General features: G+C 32.6%; 1 protein-coding gene across 1 annotated transcript in view; it reads left to right on the forward strand.

Annotated features, from left to right (window-relative positions):
• The first annotated feature begins 502 nt into the window (after positions 1–502).
• The window catches only part of LOC142340420 (uncharacterized), a 37,007-nt gene continuing 25,390 nt past the window's right edge, over positions 503–12,119 (forward strand). Inside the window, exons 1-2 of the mRNA XM_075390996.1 lie at positions 503–535; positions 10,054–10,265. Of these exons, the coding sequence (XP_075247111.1) occupies positions 503–535; positions 10,054–10,265 (245 nt within the window). The remainder of the gene's footprint in view (positions 536–10,053; positions 10,266–12,119) is intronic.

Here is a 12,119-nt window from a genome sequence, read left to right on the forward strand (position 1 = left end):
GTTCCATTGTCTGTGTTGGGTTTTGGACGGGTTGTTCCTCTACTGGTTCGGGGGGGGGGGGGTATATGACTGTAGTCGGTCTCTCTTGGAGTAGTTCGTCCAGTTCTATGTTAGTTTTGGCAACGAGGGCCATTTTGAGCTGGCTCCTCCATTTCTCCCATGAGATTGGTGGATTACTACTGGGTTTGTCCCAGAAGGGTTCGAGACCGAGCGCCGTGCGTCCTATTTTATCTGACTGCGCCATGTTGTACGTATATCTTGATCGCTAGTTGAAACGTTCCGATGAAAGCGTTAGCTATATGTAAAAGAGATTCAGTGACAAACTGTTTATTACTCTTCTTAAGGCAGACTGCGATTAGGCAGTTCACTGCCAGTGTATTGGCCAAGCTCAAGGTTGCAAGGACCTGTCACTGATGTACTCAATCGTGGTACGATAGAATGGGGTGAGAAACAAAAGGTTATATATGTACTGCATTTGAATGAGTATTAATTCACTACACTAATGGTGTTACTAGTGGTGGATGGATACCACAGGGTACGACAAAGGAGGAACGATTATACTAATTAACTGTTACTTATACAGCGTCGTTGTTCTTTCTCGCCAAAATCCACAAATTAGCACACTATTTCTTTAAAACATATGCACTTGCAAAATACATGAACAATTTTAATTTGTTGCCGAACGTCATAACTCCACGATTGCTATCATCCCGAAAAACATGGTTTCATTCGTGATAAACTTAAAATTTAGAAAGTTACCTTTTCTGCTTTTCTTGCCGTTACAACTGACGAGTGTTATTACTTGAACGGCGTTGACAGTTTCATACCGTGATTTGCAATCAAATTAGAGACTAGCGCCAATATCAGGTCCTGATATATGTCAAACAATTTGGTGTTTTCTCTAATCTCAAACAATTTTTTAAAATAAATTTCAAAAGTTTTAATTTCAGGTTGCTGATAAATAAAATTTAAACGTCTCCTAATATTTAACCTTGGATATGTAACGCTCGCAAAATTTGTATCTCTTAACATTGACGTATCTAAATTAGTCGACTCTGCCTGTAACGGATATTCTTCTATCAAACACAACGAAATGATAAAAAACAACGCCTAGTTTGTTTCAGCGGTTTCAATTCTGTCCGGATTTAACATTTTGCAGTTAGCATTTGTGAATTGTACTATCAGCTATATTGATGATTACCGATACATTACTCGACTCTCATTTAATGCCAATAATGAGTCGTCCGCCTTGGCTGTTCAAAAATTTGTTTCACTCGGAACACCAAAATAAATTCAAATGGAACAGTCACAATTTGTTAGAGCTTTAATTAATAGCTGAAATTAAAATTAGGAAATGGGTTCATAACAAAACATTCACTAGGAGCTTGAGTAACTGTAGACCCAATTCCACACTATTAAGAAGTTTGCATTGTAAAGGGGAGAAATTTACAATTTTGAATGATTTGATAGAATTTAAGACACAAGTTGGCCTCTGAATTGGTATCAATAACATCAGTATCAAAATTATGCAAGGCTTCCTTAAAACCATCAAGATCTCTACTGGTGGTCAAATTGGTTTAAAAAAAAGCAAGCTTGATTGGATGTAGATGAAAAAATTGAAAAAGTTTGATTAGTTCTCGTAACTTCACCCTTTCAGTACAACTTTGTAATCTTGGCGTCAAAGAAAGAATTTTCGATGTGCAGAACTTTAGTCAAATTATCTGTATTAACGGCAGAGTTAATCGCAAGCCAATCATACAGAATTCTATTCAAGTCTTGGACAATTTGTTTTTGATTTTCGTTTCTCGTCTGATAATCGGGAACTAATAAAGTTACTAGAAACCTTGACAAGCGTGAACAAATCAGTATTAAGTTCAAGGAATGTCGCATTACAATATATTTGTCAAGCTAATCCATTCAACTACATTATATGCCTATTTGATTTAGCGTGTTCTCTAATAATAAGCTCGGCTTCAACAGTTACTTTTGTAAAAAAAAATCAGCAACATTTAAATCTTAATGTTTCAATTTTGTAATCATTTTTTGAACTGTAATTGTACCATTGAGATCACTCCATTGAATTCCTAGACCATAAAATCCTTATTCATAACGAAGAATGATGCAACAAGTTTTTAGTGTAAACAACGCAAGCTGCTCAAATCAAAAACATTTTTTAAGCTTTTTTGCAATAGCTCAATGGTGCAACATTTGAAAATCTAATACTGAGTGGTGCAATTAAAAATCTAATGTCCGAATTTTTGTTATTAGTTTAAACTAGAAACCAAAATTAGAAAGTTGGTCAATAGCAAAATAGTAATTAGGCCCTTGATTAACTATAGACCCAATTTAACACTACTAACAAACTTGCTTTGTAAAAGCGAAAAATTTGAAATTTTGTATAATTTGAAAAATTTAAAACACCAGCTGGCCTCCTAATTGGTTTCAATAACATCAGTATCAAAACTCCGCAAGGCTTTGTTGAAACCAACAAGAAAATTTCTACTGGTAGTCATGTTGATTCAAAAAAATAATGCACTTTTGATTGGTTGTAGACGAGGAATTTCACAAAGTGTGATTATTTCTTATCATTTCAACCTTTCAATGTAATCTTGGCGTCATAGAATGCAATTTAGATCTGCAGAATTTTCATTGAATTACCCTATAATAATAACAGCGTTCATTGCAAGCCAATCATGACGAATATGACTTAAATTTAGGGCAATTCGTTTTTGAATTTCGTTTTTCAAATATGATAGTCGAGAACTAATAAAACTTACTAAAAACATTGAAAAGCATGAACAAATGAATATTAAATTCATTGAATGTAGCATTACACTTCACTAGTCAAGTTATTCCATTCAAATAAATAATCTGCCCGTTTGATTTAATGTGTTTCTTTTTAGTAAGCTCGGCATCAACAGTAATTTTTATAAAATTGAGCATTAGTTACTTCTGAATGATCTAAATTGATAATCATTTTTGAATTGTAGTTGTACCACTGAAGTCAACCCATTGAAATCCTAAACTATAAAGTCCCGATTCATAACGAAGAATGATGTTACAAAGTTTTTAGTGTAAATAAAGCCAGCTGCTCAAGCCAATAGAATTTTCGAAGTTTTTTGCAATAGATCAATGATGTAACTGTTAAAGTCTAACACTAAATGAGGAAAACAGTTAAAATCCAAGGTCCGTACGTGGCCAAAGTCCAACTTTTTCTTATAGGCTGAAATTAAAGATCACAAATAGGAAACTCGTTCATACATAACAAAAGGGAAACTAGGACTTGGAGTAACTATAGAACCAATTTCACACTACTAACAAATTTGTTTTGCCAAGGCGAGAACATTAAAAATTTGAATCAATCATACAGAATGAGACTCAAATCTAGGCAACTTAATTTTGATTTTCGTTAAAATTCTGATAATAAGGAACTAAAAAAAATTACTAATACGTTGACAACTTGAACAAATCAATATTAATTCAAATGAATGTCGAATTACACTTTTTTTGTCAAGCTCATCTATCCAACTCCATAATTTGCCGATTTAAATTTGTTTGATTTTTATAAAATGCTCGGCTTTAAAAATAACCTTTGTAAAACTGAGCAACAATTATTTCTTAATATTCTGATTTGTTAATCAATTTTAGGATCGTTATTGTATCATTGAAATCACTCCATTGAAAACTAATTAAAGTTACCAAAAACATTGAAAAACATGAAAAATTGAATTTAAAAATCATTCAATGTCACATTAGATTCAATTAGTCAATCTATTCTATTCAACTAAAAAGTTTGCCCGTTTGAATCAGTGTGTTTCTTTATAGTAAGCTCGGCATCAACAATAAGCTTTATAAAATTGAGCAACAGTTAGTTCTCAACGATCTAAATTGGTAAACAGTTTTAAATTGTAGTTATACTACTGATATGAACCCATTGAAATCCTAAACTATAAAGTCCTGATTGATAACGAAGAATGGTGTTACAAAGTTTTTAGTGTCAACAAGGCCAGCTGCTCCAGCCGAAAAACTTTTTGAAGTTTTTTGCAATAGATCAATGATGTAACAGTTAAAAATCTAATACTAAATTAGGGAAACAATTAAAATCTAAGGTCCGTACTTAACCAATATCCAAGATTGTTATAGGTTGAAACTAAAAATCAAAAATATGAAACTGTATCATAACCAAAAAAGAAACTAGGACTTTGAGTAACTATAGAGAGAATTTCACACTACTAACCAATGTGTTTTGTCAAGGCGAAAAAACTAAAATTTTGAATCAATCGTACAGAATGTGATTCAAATCTAGGCAATATCAATTTCAATTTTGTTACAATTCTGATAATCAGGAACTAATGAAAATAACTAAAGATCGTGACACGTGAACAAATCAATATTAATTTAATTGAATGTCGCAATACAATTTACTTGTCAAGCTAGTCCTATCAACTACATAATATGCCCATATGAATTGTTGTGTTTTCATAGTATGCTTGGCTTTAACTCTAAACTTTAAAAAAATGAGCAACAATTAATTCCTAATGTTCTAAATTATTAATCAATTTTTCGATCGTAATTGTACCAAAAAAATCACGCCGTTGAAAACTTAAACCGTGAAACCGTGATTCATTACAAAGAAGATTGCTATAAATTTTATAATTTAAACAAACCAGCTGCTCAAATCAGAAAAATTTTTAAGATTTTTTTGCAATAGCTCTATGGAGCAACAGTTGAAAATCTAATAAAGAAGGTGCAACAGTTGAACATCCAGTGTTCTTACAAAGCCAAGGTCCAAGTTTTTTGATATTAGCTGAAACTAATAACCACAATTAGCAGACTTTTTCGTATCCAAAGGGTCGCTAGGCCTTTGGTTGTTTATGGACCAAATTTCACACTACTAACAAGTTTGCTTTGTAAAGGCAGGAAAAATAAAATTTCGGATAATTTCGTATAGTTTAGAACACCACTTTGCATCTGAATTGGTTTCAATAACATCAGAATCAAAACTATGCAAGGATTTGTTAAAACAAACAAGATTTCTACTGGTAGTCACGTTGGTTTAAAAAGGAAAAATGCACCCTTGACTAATTTTTGATAGAGGATTTGAATAAATGTGATTAACTCTCGTAACCTAGTCTTTTCAGTACATAATTTTGTAATCTAGGCGTCAGAGAAAGTTTTTTTGATGTGCAGAATTTTCGTCAAATTACCTGTATTAACAACAGAGTTAATAGCAAGCCAATCATACAGAAGCTTATTAAAGTTTTGGAAATATTGTTTTGGATTTTTGTTTCTCGTCTGATAATCGGGAACTACTAAAAGTAACTAAAATCATTGAAAAGCATGAAAAAATGAATATTAAATTGATTGAATGTCGCATTACACTTCAATTGTCGTGCTATTTCATTCGAATGAATAATTTGCCCGTTTGAAATAGTGTGTTTTTTAGTAAGCTCGGCATCAACAGTAATTGTTATAAAATTGAGCAGCAGTTAGTTCTTAATGATCAAAATGGTAATCAATTTCGAATCCTAGTTGTACCACAAAAATCAACCGATTTAAATCATAAACTATAAAGTCTTGATTCATAACGAAGAAATGAGTTACAAAGTTTTTAGTGTAAACAAACCAACTCCTCAAGCCAAATAATGTTCCGAAAGTTTTTGCAATAGATCAATGATGTAACAGTTAACAGTTAAAAATCTAATACTAAATTACGGAAACAGTTGATATCCAAGGTCCGTACTTAGCCAATGTCTAATTTTCTGTTACATGCTGAAACTAATAATCAAAAATAGGAAACTGGTTCATAGCAAAAAAGAAAGTAGGACTTTGAGTAACAATAGAAAAAATTTCACAGCACTAACAAATTTGGTTTGCCAAGACGAGAAAACTAAAATTTTGAATCAATCATACAGAATGTGATTCGAATCTAGGCAATATAAAATTGATTTTTGTTACAATTCTGATAATCAGGAACTAATAAAAATTACTAAAGACGTTGACACCTGAACAAATAATTATTAAATTAATTGAATGTCGCATTACACTTTACTTGTCAAGCTAATCCAATCAACTACAATATATGCCCATTTGAATTGGTGTGGTTTTATAGTATGCTTGACTTTAATATTAAACTTTGAAAAAATGAGCAACAATTATTTCCTAATGTTCAAATTTGATAACCAATTTTTGGATCGTAATTGTACCATAAAAATCACTCCGTTGAAAACTTAAGCCGTGAAACCTTGATTCATAACAATGAATATCGCTACAAATTTTTTAGTTTAAACAAACCAGCTGCTCAAATCAAAAAAGTTTACTAAGACTTTTTTGCAATAGCTCTATGGAGAAACAGTTGAAAATCTTATAAAGAAGGAGCAACAGTTGAAAATCCAGTGTCCGTACATGGTCAACGTCTGAGTTTTTTGTTATTAGCTGAAACTAATAACCACAATTAGGAGATCTGTTCATTTCCAAAGATTCACTAGGCCTTTGGTTATGTTTGGACCAATTGTCACACTACTAACAAATTTGCTTTGTAAAAGCAGGGTAATTAAATTTTTGGATAATTTTTTATAGTTTAGAACACCACTTGGCCTCCGAATTGGTTTCGATAACATCAGTATCAAAACTATGCAAGGCTTCGTTAAAATCAGCAAGATTTCTACTGGTAGTCACGTTGGTTTAAAGTTGAAAAATGCACCCTTGACTGGTTTTAGATGAGGCATTTGAAAAAGTGTGATTAACTCTCGTAATTCTACCCTTTCAGTATATAACTTTGTAATCCTGGAGTCAGAGTTAATCGCAAGCCAATCATACAAAATCTTATTCAAGTCTTGGACAATTTGTGTTTGATTTTCGTTTCTCGTCTGATAATCGGGAACTAATAAAAGCTACTAAAGACGTTGAAAAGCATGAACAAATGAATATTAAATTGATTGAATTTCGAATTAGACTTCACTTGTCAAGCTATTCTATTTAAAAAACAATATATCCGTTTGAATCAGTGTGTTTCTTTATAGTAAGCTCGGCATCAACAGTAAACTTTATAAAATTGAGCAGCAGCAGTTAGTTTTTATTGATCTGAAATGGTAATCATTTTTGAATTGTAGTTGTACCACAGAAATCAATCAATTGAAATCCTAAACTGAAAAGTCCTGATTCATAACGAAGAATGGTGTTACAAAATTTTTACAGTAAACAAAGGCAGCTGCTAAAGCCAAAAAAAATTTTGAAGTTTTTTGCAATAGACCAATAATGTAACAGTTAAAAATCTAATACTAAATTAGGGAAAGAGTTAAAATCTACGGTCCGTACTTAACCAACATCCAAATTTGTTATAGGCTGAAACTAAAAATCAAAAATATGAAACTGTATCATAACCAAAAGAGAAACTAGGACTTGGAGTAACTATATAACCAATTTTACACTACTGACAAATTTGTTTTGCCAAGGCGAGAACATTAAAAATTTGAATCAATCATACAGAATGAGACTCAAATCTAGGCAACTTAATTTTGATTTTCGTTAAAATTCTGATAATCAGGAGCTAATAAAAATTTTAAAGGCGTTGACTACGTGAACAAATCAATATTAATATAATTGAATGTCGCATTACACTTTACTTTTGAAGCGAATCCAATCAATTGCATAATATGCCCATTTGAATTGGTGTGTTTTTTATGGTATGCTTGGCTTTAACACTACCCCTTGCAAAAATGAGCAACAATTAATTGTTAGTGTTCTAATTTGTTAATTAATTTTCGGATCGTAATTGTATCTTTGAAATCAGTACATTGATATCTTAAGCCGTGAAACTCTGATTCATAACAAAGCAAGCGGCTATAAATTTTTAATGTAAACAAAGCAGCTACTCAAATAAAAAAATATTTTTGCAATAGCTTTATGGAGCAACAGTTGAAAATCTAATAAAGAAGGTGCAACAGTTGAAAATCCAGCGTCAGTACATGGCCAATGTCCGAGTTTTTTGTTATTAGCTGAAACTAATAATCAGAATTAGGAGACCTGTTCATATCCAAAGAGACACTAGGCCTTTGGTTAATTATAGACCAAATTTCACACTACTAACAAGTTTGCTTTGTAAAGGCAAGATAATTTAAATTTTGGATAATTTCATATAATTTAGACTATCAGTTGGCCTCTGGAATGGTTTCACCGAAAACATTAGTATCAAAACTATGCTAGGCTTCCGTAAAACCAACAAGAGGATTTCTACTGGTGTTCACGTGGGTTTAAAAAGCAAAAATGCACCTTTGATTGTCCTTAGAGGAGTAATTTGACAAATGGCCTTTAATTCCAATAAATTCCTCTTTTCAGTGTAATCTTGTAATCTTGGCGTCATTAAATTATTTTAGCTGTGCCGAATTTTTGTCGAAATACCTGTATTAACAACAGAGTTGATCGCAGGCCAATCATACAGAATCTGATTCGAATTTTGGCAATTTGAGTTTGATTTCTGTTTCAGGTCTGATAATCAGGAACTAATAAAAGTTACTAAAAACATTGAAAAGCATGAACAAATGAATATTAAATTGATTGAATGTCGCATTACACTTCACTTGTCAAGCTATTCCATTTAAATGAATAATTTGCTCGTTTGAATTAGTGTGTTTTTTATAGTAAACTCGTCATCAAGAGTAAACTCTATAATATTGAGCAACAGTTAGTTCGTAATGATCTAATTTGGTAATCAGTTTTTGAATTGTAGTCGTACCATTGAAAACACTCTATTGAAATCCTAAACCATAAAATCCTGATTCATAACGAAAAATGATGTTATAAACTTTTATAACTCTATAAAGACATAACTTTATAACAAATGATGTTATAAAGTTATAAAGTTATCAAAACAATTGAATTTCGAAATTAATCAAGATTTAGAATTGATTACATTCTTGTACCAAGCGAAAGACTAGGCTTGAAGACTTCTGCGAAGAACGACATTTGCACGGTAAAGCAAATTTAACTTCAGTGTTTTTCAGCTATCTATATACTTTGTTTTGCTGCAACTAATCATGCTGGCATAAGCCATTATGATAAAAAAAAATTGAATATCAAAGTTCAATTCTTTCTCATCATTAATTTTACCTCACTATTTCATATACACGATAAAATGTACGACTTCATTACGTGACCACTGTCCGAAAATGTAAATTTCGTCACAGGCCTACATTTTGCCTCTAGTATTGACGGATGAATAAAACCCATTTACACAATATTGAGCTTATAGTAAGCCTAGAAATTTTTTGCCCGATTCTTTTTGCAATTTGAGACCCTGTTAATTGCCCTTTAATCCACAACTAGTATCGAGAGGGACATTTCTGAATTTAATCACCAATCAGGTATTCATTTATTTCGGTATAATGAACACTATCCTGGTTATGCTGAAAAGAGTTATTTAGAACGTAGAAAAGTGACAAAATCGAGTACATTTACTCGAGTAATCCGACGTTGGCCCCGTAATGTTAAATACACGAGAAAATTTTTTCTCTTGTGAGCGCAAACGTAGCTCGTTGTAATACGGATAAAATTTTTTTTCAAAAAAAAATGTTCGAGTGGAATTTACGCTCTCTACTTTTGACATTTTGCGTAGTGTCTACGTGATTCTGAAAAAAATGTGCCAAGGCTTACACCCTCTTGATCAACAAAATGTCTACACAAAACAAAATTATATCGGTTTGATCGGACGCAGTAGTACGATAGTAGAATGATCTATAATTTCGACATAATTATACTATAGGAGGTTTCACTATAAAAGCAGTCGTTTGAACTCATATGTTATCGAACTCTTTTCATGTTGTTAAAATTCTCAAAATGTCAGTTTTTAACTTGACTAGATAGTTTCCCCGACAGCTGTCATTCTATTTCCTTATTTTAGGGCACCTTATTCAACTTGGTACGGCCTTAGTACGGCTCCTTATTAATCTTGATACAGCCTTAATTATCGGTAATCTTAGTACCGCCTTACTAATAAGATCTTAGTACGTTGTTTATCTAAGACCTATAAGGTGCCGTACTACGAAATTTTTCAAGGTCGGGCAACCTGGGTTACTACTTTCAGGAGTAAAGCTGAAAAAACTGCAGCTGCGTGAAAACAACTTCAAGGCTAAATTGGGAGACAATTTAAATCTGCAGAACTTCGAGTTTTATAAACAGCCACTTGAAAATGAAAAGCTGAATATCTTCTTGAATCGATCACAGCCTGACGAGAATAATGAAATTGAACTTGATTGGTGTGCCAACAGGTTATGAAAATGCAGGGGGTCAATTAAAAAACATTCTTCATCCGATTAAAACTCAATGAATGAAATTAAAATTCTAAGAATTTTTTAAAACAATTTATACAATGGCGAGGCCGCAGTGCATTTCGACGCATAATTAAGTAAGAAATGATTTTAAAACGCTGAACGTTGTTGGTAATACACCAAAAGAGGTGAGTTTGAGTAGGTGAACGTTTTCTGCTCCCCTCAACGTTAAAGCTATCCCTCTCAGTACGTTTGAATAATTTACTTTATTTGTGAACGCTTGAAGAGAAAAATATAGAATGACAAGGAATGTCAAAGATTACGGCGGCACACAAAAATTGTATTAAACTGTACATTCTGATGTTTGGACAGGAACGTCCGTCTACCTTCTCACATTATGTGAGCTACTCTTCAGTTGTAAAAAATGTATCTAATAAATCATCAATAGATAAGGTATCGATTTTATTATCCAAGAACGGGAGTGGGGTTATATTGTCATATCTCAGCTCGAGGTGTCCAGACTGGATAGTGACCTCTGATCAGACCATCTTCGATTGCACACTTGCTCATCGTGCGCTTGAATTACGTGTCAAGGTCTCCGCTTGAACTACTCTACTAAAGTCCCAATTTACATTGAATGATATTGATTCATGCGTGATATTTGAGTGTATTGAGTGTATTGATTCTTAAACAAAAGATTTGGAACTTCTTTTACCAGAAGTTACTTCCGTTTAGGATAGTCTGATCAGCGACATTTTAAGCGCACACCACTCTGACCAAACATTGCTCAAAACCAGCGATAGTCTGATCAGAGGAAAATTTCGAATGCACAATAGTCTGTTCACAATTCCTTTCAAAGGTGAAAACTTAAATGAAAAACAAAAAACCAACAGTCAATATTTGGTTATTTTCCCGTATGGGTTGGTGATATTCCCTTGACTTTTTTCCCGTGTGGTCAGAAAACCGACGAAGTTGGAGTTTGAAAGGTTATCTATAAGAGAAACAAACCCGAGTGAATGGGTTTAAAGGCAGTCTGATCTTTGGACGGCAAGTAATCTGCTCAGGTTCCAATTTACATTGAGTGGTATGGATTCATGAGTGATATTTGGGTGTATTGAGTGTATTGGTTCTTGAACAAAAGATTTGGAACTTCTCTATCAAAAAGTTACTTCCGTCTGGCATAATCTGATCAGCGATATTTTGAGTGGCCACTAATCCGGCCAAGCAATACGTAGAGGCAGCGATATTTTCATGAAAGAAACTTTTCGAATGCTCAGCAATTTATTTATTTATTTATTTATTTAACAGCTGTTGTATAAAAGTAACAGTAAATTATAAATTTACATTAACTTCAGATTTAACAACTGGAAGGATCATCGAAGAGTTGTTCCACTCATCAAGCGGAGATCCCAGAAAATCTAAAATGATTTTGGGTGACATCTTTGTAAAGCAAATCAAAAATAGTTCTATTATCGAAGATATAGTTATCTGTGAAGTTCTTGAAAAAACTTTTGAATTGGGGTTGCGTTATTTTTTTGAAGTTTGGGGGAATTAACTTATTACTCATTAAAAAGTTGTAACCTATCGTAAGTTTTCGCGTGAGTGATTTTTCCATTTTTTTAGTTTTAAAACTAATTGTTGGTAAAATATTGGCAGCTGTTCGTCTCACCAAGCATTTCATCTCAATCTAAGAGTTTCATAGGTGAGTTATCCCTAATCTGGTTAAAAACTTCCTTAAAAAGATGTGCTGCATAGAGCTCCTAGACGGAATAAATTTTGTATTGGATAACTTCCTCTTGTGTCCAATCACAAAACTTTTTCCATAGAATTGTTCTTAAAATCCGTTTTTGTATA

Source organism: Convolutriloba macropyga, chromosome 5, assembly GCF_964194025.1.
Source record: "Convolutriloba macropyga chromosome 5, txConMacr16.3, whole genome shotgun sequence".
NCBI lineage: Eukaryota > Metazoa > Xenacoelomorpha > Acoela > Convolutidae > Convolutriloba > Convolutriloba macropyga.